Here is a 21,415-nt window from a genome sequence, read left to right as displayed (position 1 = left end):
TTTGGATGTTTTCACGGAAAACGCCATCCTTTCAATAGCGATGAAGCCACTTCGTCACATATGGGACTGTACTTATGGTGTACATAAAAATATGGCACTATCTATGAAACGTGCAAAATATAGCTGCTGCTAGTTTTGATACATTTGCTGTTCAGTACATAAATCCCAGACGCTATAGCAGTCGCAACTTTCAATTGGCCCGCTTTTCCGCACAAATGATACCCTAACCACACTGTTATTTCTGATTTAGTACCTATCATGATAGCATCAAATTTTTTGTTCATGACTGAACCAGCGAAATCGGTGGCCTTCTATTTCTCACACTATATTTCAAACGGATTGCGAGATAAAAGTCAATGCAGAAATTTCTCTCAAAAGAGGACGATGCGGGTAGCTGGTGCCTGTGACTCAAGACTTTGTTATGTCCGATGTCAGTTTCAACTATCAGTTTCCAAATGTTGCGAGGATGATTGAGGCGGCCTTGTTCCAGGCACCGATTTCCACGCGGCTGGAGGTTGGTTTCGAAAAGCTAAATACATCTCATCAACGTCCGAAGGGAGTTGATTTTCATATCTTTCAATTTACTCAAGACACGGGCGAACCATCGCTAGGATATTATATTATTTGACTACCCCTAACTCGTCCCCTTATTCAGCTTCGACTGTCTTTACTCAATTCCACATACCACGGGCAGCCACAATTTATTTTAACGTTCAACGCCATGAACCATCTGCCGAAACTTTGACGTCATAGGTCATGATCAATGGGTCATAGGAATATTGTTGCTAAATTTATAATTGACTTTTGAGTTTATTTCAACCCAGGAATCTGGTTTGGCTCCTCTCCAGGTTATATATATAACAGTGTCCCAGGTCAATTAAATAAATAATAGAACACTGGACAATAAAATTGTCTTGGGAAACTGGATATCTGAGCTAAAATTATATGACTGCGCCACATCAAAAACTTTTTATATTATTTATGGAGTTCAACATTTCCTGATTATAGCTTCTTCGGTCAAGTTAATCCAGCCTTTTATTCTTCTGTGCCAGCATCAGAATTCTTTCATTCCATTTTGTTTGTTCACCTTATCGCAGTCTTTATGCACAGCTGTCTCTATCTCTGATCCATTTTTAAACAGCTGGATTATAGAATTTAACCGATTACAAAATGACACCCAAAAAAACAGTCGTCGTCGTCGGCGCTTCGTGGGCCGGGATCAAAACAACACACGCCATCCTGAAGAACATTTCAGATGTGAAAGTCATCCTGGTCAACCCTTCATCGAAGCATTTTTTCAACATCGCCGCTCCCCGCATCCTAGCAAAACCAGATGCATTCAAACCGGACCAGTATATTTTCGACATTCCGGAATTGTTCCAAAAGTACAATAGGAAACTCGTCTCGTTTGTCCAAGGCGTTGCAAGCTCAATAGACGTGAATCAGAAGACTGTAACTGTCACCGTCGCTGACGTTGACAACAAGGAACATGGGGAATCGATCATTTCTTACGATTATCTCGTTATAGCGTCTGGCAGCACTACCTGGGCAACGAGGGGCCAATCCAGTGTTCTTGCACCGTTTAAAACGACCGGATCAGATGCTATGCAGACTACCATCGAACAAGCACAGAAGGCTATATCAGAAGCTAAAACAGTAGTGGTTGGAGGAGCCGGCGCTGTCGGGGTCGAATTTTGTGGAGAGCTAGCGGAAGCATTCCATGGCAAAAAGGACAAATCCATCACACTCCTGACAAGGACAGATCGGATTCTACCTACCTTGAAGCCTACAGCAAGCAAGAAAGCTCATAAAATCCTCTCCGGCATGGGCGTCAATATTCGCACATCCACTGCTGTCAGCAGCGCTTCCCAAGATCCATCCTCTAAAAAGTGGACAGTAACATTGGAGGGAGGCGAAACCATCACTGCGGACGTATATATCTCAACCACTGGCGTCGTTCCCAATAGCGACTTTGTCCCCGCCGACCTAAAAGACAACGATGGCTGGGTATCAGTCGATGCGGAATTCCGCGTAAAGAGAAAGAATGGAACAGCTAAAGAGAAATTACCAATTTACGCGGTTGGCGATATCACTACCCACACGCCTCGCATGTTGTTGAAAGTTGATGGCCAAGTCTCTGTGCTGGTCGCCAATCTCCACGCTGACATAGAGAAATTGAAGGGGAAAAGGTCCCAATATTCAGAGAGTGATAAAACCATCATGCTTGTGCCGATTGGGTCACGGTCGGGTACAGGCCAGATTTGGTTCTTTGTTGTATGGGGATGGCTTGTCGCGCTCCTAAAAGGAAGAGACTATTTCCTCTCTCGGGCTGACTCCGAACTTATGTGATGGTTGCGGAGAAGTCGACTGTTGTTTTTTCTCCTTATATGTCCTTGTAATAATATGTGTACTGTGGGAAATCTTCCTTTCAACTTCTATTTTCAGTTCTATCAACAATGGCAGTTTAGATGGTTCTTGTGGTGCGGGGCTTGCTTTGTTTTTTCTCTCTAATATACATCTTTATTCCCCTTGTTCAATAATCGTTCTGTGTAGTACACCTTACATTATTTTATTTTAATTTAATTTTAGTTTCACAATTTATACGCAATGGGAAATATACACTGGGTCTATGTACTCATGAAATTGGTTGGATCTAATTACAGAAGTGGAGGTAACATGTCCTGCTCAGCTTCAAGTATGCCCGATATCTATATCCAACAAAAAGGACTTCCTTCCGACATACACTATGAAAACAGCCACTGGAGGGAAATGCCCTTCTCTTCCCTCCAACCAAACACACAGAGTTATCCAAATAGCCAAAGCCACTCACATAACACCATGTCTCAACGTCCGGGTCTGCCGTGGAATCCAGCCACATTCCAAGTTGGAAACCAACATAAAAATGTAGTAACATACGCGACTCCTATATACCTTTCCTCCTACGTGCAAGTATATTAAAGGGGAAGGGAAAATAGTCCAAGTAGTGCATGTATATCTACTGCTTATGTTGTGTACATAGGTACACGGTGGTGTGTACTTCAAAAGCACGCAAGCAAATATATCTGAGAATAATAAGGGGTTTGAAATGTAGTTGGTCATACCCAGGTACAAAGGCTTACAGCATTTAGTGATTAGTTTTACGTATTTCAGCATGTATATGTACAGGGGACAAAGTACCAACTAGTACACCACAGTCCATACTAGATCTCACAGCATTGATTCTGACTGCCTTTTGTGTTGTGCTTGGGAAAAAAATAAAATAATGAGTGGTAGAATAAATACAACCAATGGGTACTTGCGGAGGTCGTACTGTTTTCTCGTTAGCCTACGTCGAGAGAAAGCTACAATACAAAAACTCAACTCCCTACATTTCCACGTGTAGACGTGTAGATACCTGGAGCTTATAATTTCTATCTAGAGCTGGATAATATGTTGTTCTGTACAATATGCGTCTCCTGGCATTTGCGGGGGTAACAATATGGGAATGTAAAGACCCCAGATCCAATATTCATCATTCTGCATATATTTTCTGTCTTGCGTTCTAGAATATGGTTCGGTTATATATGATTTCAAAGTTTGGTTAAGTTTGCACCCAAATTGAGTATAGCCCATGCGTTTCCCAAGGTATGCTTGTTAGAATCGGATGCGCTGCAGCACTAACGCCTCGACACCACCACCAACAAAAGCGGGAGCAACGGGGACAACATAAGGGAAGCGGCAGCATTTAGCAACTTATGTATTTGGTTACTGCAAGCAGCCACCCGTTAAACTTGCCCTAGCGGACACAATGAAACTGGATGGGCGAAAAAGAAGGAAGGGGTTAAACAGGATAATACAGGGAATCCCCCTTGTACTACACTGTGTCACCTCACTGTTCAGTAGTTTCTGCAGCATCCGAATACGACCGAGAGGTAGCAGTCGTCGATCTTGTCACTCCAGCGCTCTGGAGTTTGTGGTCGAGTGCTCTTTTCTCTTCATCTATTGCATCTGTAGTGACTAGTGCAACTTCCTCACCGAAATTTTTCGCGATTTCTTCCAACGTCAGACGAGCTGTTTCGGGGAAGAAGAAGTAGATAACTATTAATTTTGTGTCAGTAGTCCTTTCTATGGGTTTGGTATTTATTGACACGGTCAGCAGACCAAAAGCTAAGACAAATGGGAATTCTAACATACTTGGGATGAAGAATGCTGACCAGCAAATAATAACGAGATAATACTTCCAGCCTACGTTAGCAAATCCTATTGGAGCGGTTTGGAGGAGAATGATAGTCGCTGCGCAATCGTTAGTAAACGTATTCCAGCGTTGAGAGTTGTAGTTGCTCGAGCTCCTTACATGCAAACTGCCCAAAGAGCGAAAACCCCATTCCAATTGGGCGAATCTCAGTAGGGAAGATTTCAGACACGTATAGGTACATAGTAGTGTCACAGAAGGTACTAAGATGAGAAATTAGTTATAGATTCACGGCGGGTCATTACAAGACTTACCCTTGGAAAGCAAGATATAAAAATATGAAGAAAATTCCCAAGCCATTGCCAACGCGGTTGAGAGTTCCAGCATACCTGGCGGTCATGGCTGCCAAGCATGATGTCGTTACAACGATGCCAATGAAGCCAATTATAAACATTCCTCGTCGAGAATTGACTTTATCATGCAACCACGCGCCACCAGGATTGTAAATAAGGCCTGCCGTGGTTAGCCAAAGTGCGCTTAGGAGCAGCGGCATATGGCCAGTCATGCCTAGGTTTTGGTACAGGAGTACTGCATAGTTATTCTGAATATGGTGTTAGCAATGAATTGAGCCACCAGCGCAAGTAGTAATTGCTGAAAATATAACTTACAATAATCAAGGGCCCACCAAATTCAGCTCCCCACTGCGTCAAAAACCCGATGAGCATGCGCTTTCTGTATGACTTTTTCTTGAAAATAGCAGTCCACACGCCGTGACCTGTTGCGGCAAGTTTTTCAGCTTCAAGTTTAAGTTGCTCCTTAGTTTGAACAAATTCATCCTTTGCTACCAGATTGTCTGGATCATCTTTTGATTGCCGTAGGCGGCAAATGATCTCCCAGGCTTCGTCGAGCTTCCCTTTTGATATTAGCCACCTAGGAGATCTTGGAAGCCAAGGTGACCCTGCAAGCAAGACCAAGGAACTTAACGTTTGCAAGCATAGCGGGAACCGCCAGGCGAAAGTGGGATTTCGCGCTGTTGCAAAGTAACACCCATAGCCAACCCAACTGGAGAGCATGTAGCCGAAAACCAAGAATATTGGATGATGTCCTACCAACCAGCCACGTACAAAGGGGCTCGACAGCTCTGCGAGATACATTGGACAGACGGTGACGAGGATTCCAATCGCAGTACCAGAGACAAATCGACCGGCTTGAAACATCCTGTCCGAAAAGTTAGTTATGACTGCCGCTACTGCCAGACAGTTCGGAAGGTTATCAAACATACTTCAAATTAACTGCCGCTCCCTGTAGAGCACCGCCGAGTACTGCAAGGAACGATCCAAGTTGAATGTTGGCTTTGCGTCCTACAGCTTCACAGGACCACATCATAAACAAAGATCCCACAGCACCCCCAGCACTAAAAACTCCGTTCGCTGTAGCAATCGCACTGGTCGTGATCTCGGTATAACCGGGCTCGCCCTGTAATGGGAGATTAAAAAAAGCGTACCAGCCAGGTTGACCGATAGTGCTGCCTATGACAGAGGCACAGTATCCATATGTCTAGAAAGACATTCGAGGCAGAATAGTTAGCATGAGCCAGGATTGAAAATACATTGGGGCGTCGGAATCCCAAGCAGGGCTATCACGTACGAAGGAGCCTAATGCAACAAACGCTATCACTAATCGATTATATCGGCTGGTCTGCGCTCCAAAATTTGTCATATTGAGCGCAAGCTTAAAGAGGTTAATGGAATTGGGGGCGAGTGGAAGGGAGTAGTAGAGTTCTTAACACTTAAAAATATCATAGGGATTGGGGAGCAGAATGGTGACATGAACAAAACGGCAACAACGGAACAAAAGCCAGAAACGCTCCACTGAAAAGGAAATGGAGGACGACGCCTTAGAGAATAGCAAGAGCATAGACAAGTGCAGGCTATTTTAAAGAATCAAAGCAGGTTGAGATGTCGTACGGGTTTAACTCTCCTATTGTCTTTGCAATACCCGAGTAGGGCTTCGAGAGCACAATGCCAGGTACGAAAGAAAGAAAGAGAGAAAGGAATAAAGAAAGAATAAAAGAAATAGAAAGTGAGAATCAGATCTTGTCAGAACTCGATGTGACAACCACTGAGAACGCACAAGAGAAAGAGAATTCATGTATCGAAGTGAGAGGTATCAGCCACGCATTTTGCAGCCCTGGGCCACGCTGGTAAGACGAACCAGCTTCCAAGAATAGCAGGGCACCCCGTAAGTAAACAAATTTGGAAATAAAAAGAAAAACGTAGTAACTGTCAAAAGTTGCTCGACACATGGCCACCAAAGCCACGAGTTTCTGTGTAATCGGTGGGTTCGGCTATTATATCTGGCTTAAGATATCTATCTGTCTTTTGCCTTGCAAAGCCAGAACTGCGTATAAAGGCACCTCCGGTGGAAATGAGCAATTGAACATCCGAAAGAGGAGAAAAGAAAGGAGAAGAAAAGAGAGTGGGTGAAAGGAATAAACACTTGAATATCCTCGTGTTTCAAGTTTCCGATGCAATGCATCGATAATCGCTTTGGTCACCTTTTGAACCTATGTGCTGTGCATGCATATGTCCTAGGAACTATGCAAACGCGAAGTTCTCCCATGGATTGATGGAGTATAAAACGCATCAGGTTAGTTGTTAGCATAGCCTGACAGGAGGTTTACAGTCTGTGCACACTTCCATCAATGCACAGTGTGTACATTATAATATCTATTGCACCAGGAGACGGCTGGCTCAAAATCGGTGACAGAAACGAGCGTAAGGTCAAATTGAATTAGCCAGGATAAAAGATGTCCCGCCGGTCTATTTGCGAACAGAGCTGATGGACAACGCAAGTGGAAGCAATGTGATTAACTCGAAAACCTCCTCGAAACTCACCCCATGGAGCCCGATGATTGCAAAAAACCGTTGCATGTCGTCTTTCGATAGGCATGATGACTCAGCAACTCACCTTGACTAACTCTTTCCAACGTGAAGTTAGCACCAACTACGACGATAGCAGCCAGCTCGCGATTTCTCGCATTATTACCATTGTTTGGTCTAAATTACTTTTGATTCCTGGAGTCCTGGACGATCTGCTGCATTGTGGCTCTCCAGAGCTGCAAGAGTATCAATTCCAACACGAGGCTGCTGAGCTACCTGAGTTTGTGATACATGTGCATGTACTAACGTCCAACGAAAACTGCAGCCCAGTACTTTACCGCCAATTGCTTGGGAACAGCTGGAAATAAATATGATGTTCAATACGGTCATTCCCTCGTGGCTGGAGATGATTTCTTCCTGTTCGTTAACTTGACTGATTTGAACGTTGTTAGAAAATCCATGTGTTGGTGACCAAGTCACATCCATGTATGATCATGTATGGTGTATTTTCCCGATTTAGCCATGCATGCACATATTAGTGACTGATAAAAAATATCCCGTACGGACTCTTGAGATTGGGCTTCATGCCTCATCTATTGGTTCCCAACTATAGAGTTACCTACTGAGCAGAACAAAATAAGGCGAAAATTGGTATCCTCGTACACTCAGGATGCGTGCCGTCATTTACTATCTAAGAGGAACATGACATGATTCAATCATTATGCTTTTATAGAAAGAAGCATTCCCGCGCAATTCCCGCGCAGAAATACTCTCCCGTTGTGGAGATGATGCCAAATATGGCTTATAATTGGCACAGTGAATGCTCCGCGGTTTGTTTTGTCATTGGAAACGATTCTGAGGACTTTTCACACCCCCAAGAAAATGCATTTCACCACTTATTTATCCTCCGTCTTGAGGGGCATGTTCAGGTATATAAAAGGTACTGAGGATGTCATTATTGTTGTCAATACCAATGTGCTGTCTGGATCTAATCTCCTTATGGCCCAAAACGATGTTACACATGATGGGATTGGATTGTACGACATGAATAAACCTCGATCTCGTCTTTCGGTTCTTCCGCAGTTAAGATATCCCATACACCACAAATATCATATTGTTTAAGAATAAGCGTTGGCAACCATGGCCCAGATATCGCCATTCGATATCCCATTTGATAAACTCCCAAACCCTCGCCAGGTGTGGGTAGGCGCACCAGGGAGCCTGGAAGAGGGCCTGGGAAAAATTTCCCTTTTGACCCCAGAAGTCGTCGCTGAAGCAGCTGCAGAAATCAAAACGGGAGTGCGGGTGACCCTTGGTTGGGAGATGACGAAACTTGAACTGGCGAATCTAAATCGACAACCTTGCCAGCATCATATCATCTCCCTTCTGAATGGTCTTGCATTTGACGATGTTTACATCATGAACCCTCGTGCGTTACCTGACAATTGTCCTGTCTTTGTTGAAACAGCCATTTCATTAACAGTTGAATTAGAACAAAGCAGCCAGTGGGACGGGCTACGTCATTTCTCGCAACCCGTACCTGATACCGATGGAAAGTCTGCGGAACGAGTATTCTATGGGGGAACCACTGCTAGTGAAATACTTAATCGATCAAACGATCGCATCGGGATGCAATATTGGGCTCGTCAAGGAATTACAGGTCCGTTTATCCTTCATATTTGCTTCTATGAAGCAGCATTGTGGTGCTCACAAAAGTGTGCTAATCTACCTTTTATCATCCTTTCCTCACAGGCCGCGGAGTTCTTATTGACTACGCATCCTATGCCACAAAAAGAGGAATTAAATATAGCACTTTTTCCACTCATCAAATCCGCCTATCGGATATCTTAGAGATTTCTGCCGATTGTAACCTGACGTTTAAACGTGGAGATATTCTATTCATCAGGATCGGAGTGACAAATGAGTGGGACAACGTCATGACTGATGACCAAAAACGGGCGTACTCGGTGAATCCGAAGCCAGAACATGCGGGCGTTGAAGCTACGACTGAAATGCTCCGTTGGCTTTGGGACACGGGATTCTCCGCCGTTGCAGGCGATGCTATCAGCTGGGAGGTAAATGCGTTGCTGACCGATAACAGATCTACAGTGGCCTTCTCCATAAATATGAATAAATTTATGTAAAAACTCTTAGCTGACAAAATTGTTTCTTCTTTTTCCAGGTGTATCCTCCACAGAACCCAGATATCTTCCTACACGAGTATTTACTTGCAGGTTGGGGAGTTCCAATAGGTAAGCAAGCCGGGGATCTCTGATCTACAAGTCCACCCCCTTCACTTGCTTTCGATCGTCTCTAATTTTTTTTTGTGGGAATTCTTTTCTTGCCGCGTTTTAGGTGAACTTTTCGACCTCGAAACACTCTCGCACACCTGCCAAGAACTGGGCAGATGGACATTCTTCCTTTCATCAGTTCCTCTCAATATGCCTGGTGGTGTTTCTTCGCCGCCCAATGCTATCGCGATTTTCTGATCAGATTGTCTAAATGAGCATCCTCGATGGATTTGTTTCATAACTTTATACTGAAACACGTCGTACGGAAACGGAGAATAACCCTAATCCGACAAGCTTTCGCCTTAACCCCTCCTTCCCCCCTTTATTGGAATTCTCTTTTACAATATCTGCCATTCTTTGGAGACCTCTCCACCTTCTTATAGATCTACATCATCTAAAGAACTATTTTGGATTGTATTTCCCCAAGATTAGTGCCTACTGACAAACGATTTGAACTCTTTGAGATTAATTTCGGAAATGGACAATGATATCATTCTTTTGTTTTTTACCCCTGCTAGTTGACTTGACAATTTATATCACACAGTGGTCACTCCCTCCGTGTCTCCCACCTCTTCTCCGTCAGAAACCAAAAAAATCTTCCAATCGCACCTCTTCAATATTGAGCGAGCAGATAATATACCAATTACATACACCCTTACTCTCTAACGATTGGTAGACACAGACTTTGCAAATCGCCAACCCGACGTATGACCCCACTATACCCCCCACCATCATCTCTAATTATTTACCAACGCTTGTGCAGATGTATATCAGAATTCAATAATGTACTGCACGCAGCGTAGGCCCCCTACCTTTTGGTCCACCACACAGGACACGCTTATTATGATCGAGCACTGCTTTTGGCAAACGCTGAAAAATATGTAATAATTTCTCTACTTAAAAACAACCCACCTATCACCGGAAATCCAGCTCCAGTATGTCGGGAATGAAGGCCCCCTTTAATATCTCTATCCCTTTGCGCTAAAATATACCCTTTTTGGAACATGAACTGTATATGCACGACTGAAAAAAAAAAAAAAAAAAAAGAGGAAAAGGGGGTTCCACAAGAATAAAACCCAACAACTATCAAAATATAGCTAGTTTATGAGAATTATAATGCATGTACTCTATAGTCATACATACGCAGCACATGCGTAGTAACGTACGACTTGTTTTCCCCCGCACTAGCCCAACGGTTACAGAGCATACCTATGTACATGGTGCATTTTCAATCCAGACTAGCTGGTCTGGTTTCTCCCACAAGCTTCGGGATGAGGGCCGGATTGAATTTATATATCTACCGGGGTTTGATGCCAAGTATCGTGAAATCGCAGCCAATTCCCTCCGGAGAGATATGTCAGGGCCCTCCGTGGAGGCATGTAGCTGTGCTGTACATTTAAATAGCATTGCAATGACAGAGCTGGAAGATACAGCGTTTTTATAGAAGAGAGAAAGATTGCTCCATTTATAGAGTGTGTCGGTTGTTTTGAAGACCATTTCCCTGTTATAAGAACGGATATGTACATACATGGTAAGGCCATCCCCACCACCAGATGAGGGGATTTTGTGCATATTGCATGCAGAAGGGAAGGTCGTCGGAATATTATAGACACGCATGACATATGGTATATGTGATGTTATGTATGAATGCTGTCAGTTGACATCTCAAGTCGGCAGCGAGAGAGATACTTAGGATTTCGCAATTTGCCAGATGAGTCAACACAGTTTTCCTGTCAGTTGGCTTTGTTGTGTTAGCAAAATATCCCCATCCGCTTGAAATCTTGTCAGGGGCCAATTCATAAACAACTCCTTAAAACAGATAAATACAGCCGAGGGCACCTCCGTAATCAGTCCATTTTATAACCAGCCCTCATAGCCAAGGACTACCCAATGTCACCGAAGAAGCAACTTCACAGGTGGTTTGCCATAGTACGTGCTTCACCATAGTTGCAGTACTTCCCGGAGTTCCCGAGAGCTCGATCATTCCGTACCCAAAGCGGCCAAAGCCGGGCCCGGCGGGACTTGCACTATAACGGGAGCAGTGCCGATTCTGTACCTCAACCCTCTCGGTCCTAGCATTTTGTATCTCATAGTAGTTGCTCTGCGGGCCCTTGTACACCCTACTGCTTTCGCCGTATTCCACCCACCTCAGCATACAGGGAGCGAAGGTAAATTGGCGGTTCCTTGACTGCTGGCAAAATTAAGGGCGCCCCGTTATTGTTCATGTCACACATCACTGATCTAAAACACGCTCGGGCCACTGAATCCTTAATCGGGTCCTTCGAGGTAGAGGCGTGATAGCCCAGCAAATATAACTTTAATCCGTAGTCTCACGGATACACAGGATAGGGGAGACGAAATGTGTAGCTATCCATCAATGCCATCGGATTGGGGACAAAACGCAGGGTCACTTCTCGTTCAGTCCCAATACATCAACAAAAAAATCATAGGGTTCCCCTTTGGCATAACCTAGCACAAGAGGTAACACGCTGCTAAACCATCTGTGTAGTTGAAAGTAGCTCACAACCAAATTCGATCACATCAATTCGACTGGGAAAGCAACAACAAAAAGTTAGCGAAATATATCCACTTAGATGTATGATCCGCGCATCCAGACCCTGGTGCTCTACTATATCTTTTTGTCTGCTTGAACAGATACAGAAAGGTCAGATGGAGTCGCTCTGCGGGAGGTACATACCTGCATCAGCCCTAATGATAAAAGCTTCTGGTAAATTTTGAATTTTTTTCTCATTCGGTGAGCGTGTCACACACATACTATCGAAACACTATGTTCTCCTCCTTTTGGACGTAAGATAAGAAGGAGACGGCTTCGCGCCCCATGTCCTCCAAACACGACATAGAAATGACTTTTCCTTTCCATTCCCGCGTTGGCAAACATAACCGCTGATAATGAAATTGTGGGATCAATATCGGAATTTTTGTTAGGCGTGGACGGAGACTGGACCGGATGTGGTTAAAAGAGGAGTGAGAGAGATCCGCAAAAGACATCACACTGTTTCAACGACAAATATCAACCAAACGGAGACGAAAAGACCTTGATATTTATCATCTTTTCCGACGGGAAAATCTCTCTTCATACCCCTACCCGTCCATCCGATCCTACCGCTCCTCTTGTCCCCTCGCCTTTCTATTTCCTTTTCTAGTTGATTTGTTGAGATTTCATGACTTTTCTGATTCAAAAGTATATGGTTTTGATTTGTGAGTCGTCGAAAAGTATTTTTTGTTTTCGTCACTCGTTTGACTCTGTTTGCTGAAACGGGGGGAAGGAAAAGAAGAAGGGGAAGAGTAAGAAGGGGAAGACGTTGAAGAAGAGATAGCGTGAGGTATTTTCATAGTCACTAGAGGCGAAACTATGGCATCCGCGGCCGCTCAAACAGAGGCAGCTCTGACGCCTCCGTCGGGCATCGAGTCCAACTTCAACGGGCCGGGAGAGGCATTACATATGTGGAATCTTATCACGCAGGGTCTCTGCATCTCCTTAACGTCAATAATTTTCTTGTTGAGGATGTATGTCCGGGTTTGTGTTAATAAGGGGTTCGGAAGGGAAGATTGTAAGTTATATCTGCTGGATCGGACATTGTCTCCCCTTCATCATTTGTTCCAAGGACAAGGGCAGGAGCTAACACATGCAAAAAGGGTGTTGTTCGCTTGCTTGGGTTTGTGCATCCAACTTTGTCTGTGCATCTGCCGAGGCAGTATGGCTGACTTGCCGCTTTAGTTTCTCGGAATTGGTTATTCCATCATTGCAATTTTGAGTTCGTCTCCCTTGAAGTATGGCGCATTGCTTAATTCATCCAATGCACTGACTGATCCCCTTGTAGTGGGCAAATATGGTGGCGGGTATCACCAATGGGATGTCCCAAAGGCAGATCTTGTCCCGTTCAATAAGGTGCGTAAAAAAAGGGGATTGGATAAACAGTATCATCTGTCATTGTGCAGAACACGGATGCTAAAGATATGAACTGCTCATCAATCGAGCACAACAAAACAGACCGTGTACGGAACCATGGTCATATACGGACCAGCCGCATTTCTCACGAAGGCATCCATCCTCCTAATCCTAACCCGAGTTTTCGCGCCTTACCGCAAAACGGTAAGGTTCATATATGTATACTTTGGGGTACTGCTCGCATATTACGTCCCCGCGATCATCGTTAAAATCCGCATCTGTATGCCCATATCCCACTTTTGGATGGGTCAGGCTTCGAATGGGTCATGCTTGGATGAACGAGCCATTATTCTAGCTGATGCAATTATCAGTGTCGTGAGCGACTTGACAATTTTGGTCTTGCCGCTTCTTTTGACCCATTCGCTGCAGATGTCTCTTAAGAAGAAAATCCGCGTCATTGGCATTTTGGGGGCAGGTGGTTTGGCCTGTGCATCGAGCATTGTGAGACTGGTTTTGATAGTTCAGAAGGGGAATGCCAAAGATCAGACTTATGTGTTCATGCAAATCAACCTTTGGGGGTAAGATATTAAACCGCAACCCTTTAATATCGCTTTTATGAGACTAAAGAGAAATTGATACACACAGGAACGCGGAGGTGAGCATTGGGATAATCTGCGCCTGTCTCCCGTCGCTCGCCGCGTTACTCAACCGCGTATCGAACGAATACATGTCGCGAAATGGCAGCAGGAGCTATGACTGCGAGCTGGCCGGAACGGACACACTGACAGGGTCCAGCTCCAAAATTGGGTCCCAAGGCAGCTTTAATGATGCAGGGTCTGACCAAGAAATCCTAACCTCACATGCACAGCCAGACTTGAAGGTTGAGACTGCAATCCGAGCTGACGAGCCAGGCACTAAGCATTCCCACAACCACGGGCTTCACTCCTTCACTGGCCATGGGATCATGAAAACGGTTGATGTTTCGCATACAATCACCACTAAGGAATGAATTTGAGTCACGGACTGTGTGGGATGTTGAAAGGGTGTTTCACTTAGATATCACCTAGTTGTGATTGATAAACGAAAAGTTGACAAGCCGAATTTATTTAATACGGGCGTATGAATCTAAAACCATTACGGAGTACGGAGGGTGCTATCAAAAGAATTGCGCCGGCAAAAAGACAACTAGACAGCGCCACAAATCTTGGCAGAAATTCACACTGTATTTTATACTGAATACTCAGCTCTTGATTATTCCTTGTCTCCGCTGCTATTCAACATGGAATCTGCCTGCCAATCTGCCTGCCAATCTGCGTGCCAATCTGCCTGCCAACCTGCGTGCCAATCTGCCTGCCAACCTGCGTGCCAATCTGCCAACCAGATGAGTATCCTATTCCTCCACCTGCCCGTGCTGTCTTCCTTCTCTATACTCATTGCCACCTTCTAACTCTATAATCTTTTCAATATGTACAGGAATCCACTCAATCCATGCCTGTATCTTCTCTTGTGGCAGATCCTTCCATGCCTGCTCCCATACTCTAACAGCTTCTGTACAGTTCTTAGGAGCTTCTTTTCTTGTTGTTCTGCACTTCATCCAGGGCCAAGCTGCCTCAATTGCATTGAGATCAGGTGAATTCCCACACCAAAGCAGCTGTTGAATCCCATGAATATTGTACATATAATATTGGATATAGTGATTGTGTGAAGGGGCCTTATCCTCTTGCACAATAGTATTTGAACAATCAATTTGACACTCTTTTGCAAAGGGAAATAGCTTTGGTAAGAGAATTTGAACTTGATAGTGATACCAATCAATTCCATCATCTTTGCCATGAGATAGCTTGCCTGTGGTCTGTTTGAACTTCCATATTGGTTTTTGATCTGGTTGCTGACAATCAATTCATAATCTTTGAATGCCATTTGACAGCTCCCATTCTTACCTCTTTATAGGTTCCATTTCAGCATTTAAAGCCTCAATATACTCAAGGGATTGAGCACACTCCTGCAAGGTTTCTCTGACCCAACAATGAAATGGGTCCTTCTTATTGTATGAGAAGTAGGCTCAGAACATGAATTCAGATGATCCCTTCCATCATTCATGTATACAGCTTCAAGAATAGATCTCATGAGGTGCACACCATATTCTATATCCACCTTGTCAATGAAGAAGAATAACAGAGGTTTCATCTGACCAGATAACATTCTTCCAATCCTCCAAGATTCAATCTTTATGCTTCAGACAGAATTGAAGTTGATCTAGTCACATCTTCTTGATGAGTCCTGGCTTCCATATAGACTTTGTTTTTCACAGGCCTGCTTTGTGAAGAATCCTTCATATAGTCATAGAAGATATCTCAATTCCTTCATTACTGAATTCATTGACAAGATCAGTACATGTCTTTTCTCATTCATATCAATCACATTGAATCTTTGCAAGAATAGTGTTCTTAATACTATCATTTCTCTGAGTTGATTGGCCAGATTTGGGGGCATCTTGAAGCCATTCATTGCAAAGTATAATATGAGGCAGTTCAGGATCAAATCTGTGTTCAATTGCATGTTTATATATATGATTGATTTGACTCTTTGAGATCTGAGTGATTTCTGTGATTTCAGCATTTGACTTGCCAAAATAGAGTGATTTAAGAGCCACCACAAGAGCTCTTGTGACAATATCAGTATTGAGTGTCATATGAATCAGCAGATGAAATATTAGAGATGAGATATTTGAGAAAAAAGAGGAATCAATTCAGAATATGTGGCATTCTCATATAAATAGAATGTGGGGTCATTTGAAGCTAAATGTAATTACTCATTAAAACATTGTGGCGCTTCTTAGTTGTATAAATTGAATCTGAGCGGCGCAATTCTTTTGATAGCGCCCTCCGTAGTTACATTCCATAATTTTAATTTTACCATGACGTAATTTATTCCGAAAGAGTGGTAAGGGCGGTGAGAGCATGGTTGGCAGAATACCAACTTAGGTTGCTCCTGGAATCATAGAGCATCACCACCACCACCACCATGTACACCGCTCCTCTGTGGTTCCTCACTATGCTGTGGCTGGCGGTCGCAGTATATAGGTGGTGGATTGGGTGGCCACGCCCGCTGTGGGCCGAGCCACACCACCACGCCCACGGGTATATATATCACTATGAGCGCAACCATTTAACAAATGGTTACGTTGGCTATGGATAACCTAGTGGTCAAACTGCTATCTTATCACACCTCCTCTGAGAATCCTCGACGATGAAAGCTCCTTTTCATCTTTATCCTCAGCTCTTTTGCGAACACAATCAACAACTACGAATATTCATTCTCGCTCACCCGACGCGTCGTGCTCTCGCTCATCAGCTAGCCATGACGTCTTCAAGCACCCCTGTGAAGCTCTCGGACACCGCCGAGATGCTTCTCATTTCGCCGATCATAGTTACTCCAAATGGCCAGCCTGCTTCGACTCCCTCCCCTAACAGGAAACGCAAAATCACGCCATCCAGCGAAGAATCATCTGCGAAAAGAATCGCGGTCATTACCAGTCCCCCTAGGGAACACAGGGCGGATACTGTTCAGCGGTCAAGCGTCCCGAATCCTCTTGGATGGCCAACATCTGCCCCTCAAGCTCGTATTGGCAAGTATAAGCCTCGACACATCCCACTCATTAAGCGGAATAACGCTGATGGTTTTATTGTCTTAGATGAACGACAAACATTTTTTACGAATCCACGGTTGCAACGCAAGTTATCATCCCCCGAACAAGCTCCCCCACCACCACTGCAACATATTATCCTCCCCTTCGACCTCCGAGAAAACCCAGATGCATTTTATAATGAAGAAAATAGAAATATCTTATCTAGCATCTTTCCGGAAACTCACGGTTTAGCCATGGATAGCATGTTTCTTATCTTCCTTCAAACCAAAGTGCCCCCCAAGCCCTGGCCAAGAACAATAGCGGGAGTTCCAGTCTGTTTCGCACCAGAAATAGGTCCCCAGTATATACCCCGGCCAATTGGAATTCCTGCTTACGTGAAGAACCCGTCGATTTCTAAAGATCTAAATGGTCGAGCCATGCAGGACTGGGAGCCTCTTTTTGTCAGCATCAAGACTTACTTTCAGGAACAAGGCATTTCGATCACCGAGGTCATGTACTTGAAAAGTTATGTCGTCATCGTACTTGAACATCGCAATACTGACCCCACGAAGCTGCTAAGTCAGGCTGCAAACATTAGGTGTTTTTACTACTATGACGATGAGATAGGACGACCTGCAAGTCTTCGAGCTTGCCGCCTCACGGACCCAACCCCAACTAACCCCGATAATAATGAGTACAGTACTCTTCAACCTGGGCTCAGGGTAACATCGGACTACTTGCCAAGCAAGCCAGGCACGTTTCTGTCAACAACAGCCGGGGTTCTCGTGAGGGATGCTGTTGGGAACGAGTTCATGACGGTCGCGCCTCATGGTTTCCCGGACGAATGCGGTCTCATAGTCAACCATCCACTTCCTAGCGGGCGCGATATCGGTGAACTGATTAGGGAAGTCGCACATACAGATGTCGCCCTTGTAAAATTGCGGGAGACTGAAAAGTTTTCTAATGTTACATTCCAGAATTCTATATTAGAGTCTATTCAGCTTAAACGCTTAGCCAGCGCCAAGGGTCCCCCAGAAGAAAATACTATCTATTTAGACTCACCCGACACGGGCTGTGTATTGGGTAGCTTGTTGATGACTTCATTTCAACGAGTCCCTATTGACGATTCTTTTCAGCCAAACCAGCAATGGGTATTTACAATTTGGAACTATATGGGGCAGGACATATCAAGCACCCTCCCAGAAAGGATATGTGGAAGTGCTATCTGGAATGGGGATGGGGACGTCCTTGGTTTTTTTAGATATGCCCCAAAAGCTGGGGTAATGAAGGATTGGTGTGCTGGGATTGCGGCAGATGAGCTTATCAACAAAGGGTACACACTTGTTGATACGACAGGCAGGCAGGAATTGCTAAAGCAAGAATGATTTTTGTTGTTGTTTTTTCTTTTCTTTCAGTTCATGTCATTGCAGAGTATTCAATATCACGCTGTAGGGCAGGGAGGCCTCGGCATCTCCGGGGGCATTAACGAAAGGGTACAGGCTCCAATAACAGCTGCTGCTGTTATTGTGTGTGATCTTTTTGATCTGGTGGTTTAAGGGCCTGCCCGAGCCTAGCACCATCACAACTAATACTGATAGCTAAAACGTACCAGTATCCAAAACCATCGATGAAGGGACATAGCTTGTAAAAGTATAAATAGACTTTTGCATTCCTTCATTCTTTATTGTGGACAGCCGGACAAACCAAACCGTCTCTCTCGTAGTGCCTCTTGGCTGTGCAGAGAGCCGGAAACGAGAATTCTCGATCCATCCTCCTCCACTTATTTTTGCATATTTATTATTCTTAAGGGGGGAAAAAAAGCCCTTCTAGCGAGGGGGTTCAAATCCACCATATCCATAAGGCTTACTGTGTCTGCAGCACATGAACGCAGGACGCAGAACGCAACCAGATTTACAGAGTCCTCGCATTGATAGAATTATCAACCCGGAAGTTTATCCCACCAGGGATGAGAGGGTCCACTTGGCAGCGGTTGGCGCCCGCCGAAAGCGACCGGTTTCATCAGTTGTTCCCAACTCCCAATCACAGGATTCAACAGGAGATGTCATCCAGGGCCAAGGCGAGGGTTGTCTCGACGTGGTTGGCTGGTACCTGAACTGCAATGCAACAAACGTGGACCCAGGGAACATTCTTGAGGGGACGTGGAGTCTCCTTGTTCCTCGCTGCCAGCCGCGGGTCGCTCCGGTGGAGAGTTCTGCTCATGCCTTGGGACAAAGGAGTGAGGAAAATTCGCATGCATCCTTGCATTTTCTTGTCTTTATTTCCCTTCTTTTCCCCATCTGCTACTTTGTAGGGAGGCGAAAAAAAGCAGGGAATCCGTGAACGAATGGGAAAAGCCGCCTGCTCATTCGCGGAACAAGGCAGATTAGGATCGATCCTGATGCTCGACAATCACACCTGATCCGGTCGCAAATCATGGCAACGGCAGTGACACCAACCTTGGAACGATCCTCCTTGGGGCCGCTGGAGACCCATAACGGCTTGGGGAAACGTTGAGGCTCATTGATGATAGTTATCAGGCTCCTGAGAACGGGATGACATCCCAAGCGGCGTTGAGAAACCCGAGGAAATATAAAAAGTGCCCGCTTGATAATTTGAGCCCTTCTGCCGGGTGCTTGGATCTTGTTTCATCCCCCTTCCTGCTGACAGCGTGTGAGACCGCGGGCTCTGGCCGCTGTGCACTAAAACCGTGCTGCTGGTGGGGATGGATAGGGAGCCCTTGCTGCCCACTGTGCCCAGGTGCCTAGCGACACTAAGAGGTTAGCGGTCTCAATCTGAAATTCCCGTGCAAATCAGGCGGCTCGACTGAGTGCGCCTGTTCCCCTGGTGGACGAAGGGGGAAATTGGCCATCTTTCTGCGCCGTCTCTTGTCGCTATCTCCGCTATCTTTTCTTCCCTCCTTAACCTTCACTCCCTTTTCACCACTCCTCCAAGGGCTGCATCTCCTGTCTTTGGAAGACAGCTAGGTGAAGCTATTCATTCTTTTGCCTTCGTGCATCTACCGCTTCAAAGAGGCGTTCATCTTGTCGTTCGTTTCAGTCGTCGATTCTGCAATCTCCTCCCCTCACGAATAAATCCAATCCACCACCCCGTTTCCTGGAATTCCGAGTGAAGTGAAACAACTCCCTTATTCTTACCCAGTTGAGGAGTGTATAGACAAAGCAACAGAATAGATAGTAGACAGGCTTCACATCGCCACTGGATTGCGGTCCATTCACCGAGAAACCGAACACAAACAACATCCACTATTCTTTCACTATATACAGGTGTCCGGTGTTTGATGTATTAATTAACATCCATCAGATTCCCCCAGCTGGATGACTTGTTAGCCGCTCACTCCTTTGACCAATCTATCAACTCATTCGTTTTCCTTATCGCTTCTTCTGCCACTCCTTACTGTTTCACCCCGAGGGATATTGAGATTGCAGGCTTCCAATCGATCCTCCACTTTCATTATATACGTTTGGACTTATTCAAAAACTATACATCAATATTTCGGAGTCTGGACTCTAATACCATAAGCTACACACAACATATAAGGATCTATATATACGCCAAAGATGCAATTGAGCATCATTTTCACCGCAGTTCTTGCGGCGACCATCTCCCCGGCTTTGGCATTCTGGCGTCTGCCATGTCGGGGACGTCTAGGCGTTGCCCGCCTCGATCCGCTGGTCAATCCCGGCGCCGTCTCTTCTCACGCACACGTTATCCACGGTGCTGGCAGTATGTACTGATATATAAAACTCCGCGTTTGGTGGGAAGTTAATACTAACTGCCTAACAATAGACTTCGGAAAGAGTGTCACCGTCGATGAACTGTTGGCGTCGGACTGCACTTCCTGTGCAATCAAACAGGATAAATCCATTTATTGGACTCCAGCAGCCTACTTCAGACACCCCAATGGAGACACAGAGCTGGTTCCCCAAGTTGGGGGCATGCTTGTGTAAGTTTCAAAGCACTACAAGCTACGATTTGTTTGAGCCATGTCTCCTAATACTTCCACATATTACAGCTACTATCTGCAACGCGGGGAGAACGTGCAGGCCTTCCCAAAAGGTTTCCGTATGCTGGCCGGAGACCCTTTCCAACGCAATTTTACCTGGCCAGTTCCGGACCCCCCCAAGTCATCCTGGAGTGGTCCTGAAACATCGCAGTTTGCCCTCTCCCAAAAAGCCATTGGGTTTAACTGCCTGAACTACCAAGCGACGCCAGAGCCTACCCTCTTCCGTCACACTCTGCCGAAAAAGAGTGAAATCGACGCCAATTGCCCTGATGGCCTCCGCATGGAGATGATGTTCCCATCCTGCTGGAACGGCAAGGATCTCGACAGTCCAGACCATAAATCCCACATGGCCTACCCCAATCTGGTCGAAGACGGTGTCTGCCCCAAGGGCTTTGAGACCCGCGTCGTATCTCTCCTTTTCGAGACCATCTGGGACACCGCCAAATTCAAGGGCGTTGAGGGTGAATTCGTTCTCGCCAACGGCGACCCTCAGGGAAGTGGCTACCACG

General features: G+C 45.2%; 8 protein-coding genes across 8 annotated transcripts in view; 7 read left to right on the top strand and 1 right to left on the bottom strand.

Moving 5' to 3' along the window:
* Positions 1-924: 924 nt before the first annotated feature.
* Positions 925-2,604, top strand: HCBG_06413 (apoptosis-inducing factor 1; the record flags this gene model as incomplete). Its single annotated transcript, XM_045433462.1, has 1 exon — positions 925-2,604. The coding sequence occupies one exon, from the start codon at positions 1,171-1,173 to the stop codon at positions 2,347-2,349; it is 1,179 nt and encodes a 392-aa protein (XP_045285775.1).
* Positions 2,605-3,868: 1,264 nt separating this feature from the next.
* Positions 3,869-5,890, bottom strand: HCBG_06412 (sugar transporter; the record flags this gene model as incomplete). Its single annotated transcript, XM_045433461.1, has 7 exons — positions 3,869-4,077; positions 4,174-4,272; positions 4,334-4,434; positions 4,486-4,772; positions 4,840-5,389; positions 5,454-5,728; positions 5,819-5,890. The coding sequence occupies 7 exons, from the start codon at positions 5,888-5,890 to the stop codon at positions 3,869-3,871; spliced, it is 1,593 nt and encodes a 530-aa protein (XP_045285774.1).
* A 302-nt stretch (positions 5,891-6,192) lies between these two features.
* HCBG_06411 (uncharacterized protein) lies at positions 6,193-7,421 on the top strand (the record flags this gene model as incomplete). The annotated part of the gene is made up of 4 exons (XM_045433460.1): positions 6,193-6,374; positions 6,857-6,948; positions 7,168-7,333; positions 7,379-7,421. The coding sequence occupies 4 exons, from the start codon at positions 6,193-6,195 to the stop codon at positions 7,419-7,421; spliced, it is 483 nt and encodes a 160-aa protein (XP_045285773.1).
* A 772-nt stretch (positions 7,422-8,193) lies between these two features.
* HCBG_06410 (uncharacterized protein) lies at positions 8,194-9,542 on the top strand (the record flags this gene model as incomplete). The annotated part of the gene is made up of 5 exons (XM_045433459.1): positions 8,194-8,482; positions 8,546-8,713; positions 8,806-9,128; positions 9,236-9,305; positions 9,409-9,542. 5 exons carry the CDS (start codon positions 8,194-8,196, stop codon positions 9,540-9,542), a joined length of 984 nt encoding a protein of 327 aa, XP_045285772.1.
* Positions 9,543-12,717: 3,175 nt separating this feature from the next.
* Positions 12,718-14,263, top strand: HCBG_06409 (uncharacterized protein; the record flags this gene model as incomplete). Its single annotated transcript, XM_045433458.1, has 3 exons — positions 12,718-12,882; positions 13,357-13,832; positions 13,900-14,263. The coding sequence occupies 3 exons, from the start codon at positions 12,718-12,720 to the stop codon at positions 14,261-14,263; spliced, it is 1,005 nt and encodes a 334-aa protein (XP_045285771.1).
* Positions 14,264-16,554: 2,291 nt separating this feature from the next.
* HCBG_06408 (uncharacterized protein) lies at positions 16,555-18,267 on the top strand (the record flags this gene model as incomplete). The annotated part of the gene is made up of 1 exon (XM_045433457.1): positions 16,555-18,267. The coding sequence occupies one exon, from the start codon at positions 16,615-16,617 to the stop codon at positions 18,265-18,267; it is 1,653 nt and encodes a 550-aa protein (XP_045285770.1).
* A 496-nt stretch (positions 18,268-18,763) lies between these two features.
* Positions 18,764-19,396, top strand: HCBG_06407 (uncharacterized protein; the record flags this gene model as incomplete). Its single annotated transcript, XM_045433456.1, has 2 exons — positions 18,764-19,084; positions 19,265-19,396. The coding sequence occupies 2 exons, from the start codon at positions 18,764-18,766 to the stop codon at positions 19,394-19,396; spliced, it is 453 nt and encodes a 150-aa protein (XP_045285769.1).
* Positions 19,397-20,460: 1,064 nt separating this feature from the next.
* Positions 20,461-21,415, top strand: part of HCBG_06406 (WSC domain-containing protein) — a gene marked incomplete at both ends in the record, with an annotated part of 2,246 nt that continues 1,291 nt past the window's right edge. Inside the window, 3 exons of the mRNA XM_045433455.1 lie at positions 20,461-20,626; positions 20,690-20,846; positions 20,916-21,403. Coding sequence (XP_045285768.1) covers positions 20,461-20,626; positions 20,690-20,846; positions 20,916-21,403 — 811 coding nt within the window. The remainder of the gene's footprint in view (positions 20,627-20,689; positions 20,847-20,915; positions 21,404-21,415) is intronic.

This window comes from Histoplasma capsulatum, assembly GCF_000150115.1.
Source record: "Histoplasma capsulatum G186AR genomic scaffold supercont2.9, whole genome shotgun sequence".
Taxonomy (NCBI): Eukaryota; Fungi; Ascomycota; class Eurotiomycetes; order Onygenales; family Ajellomycetaceae; genus Histoplasma; species Histoplasma capsulatum.
The sequence above is the reverse complement of the archived record's forward strand: the minus strand, read 5'-3'. Positions and strand labels throughout refer to the sequence as shown.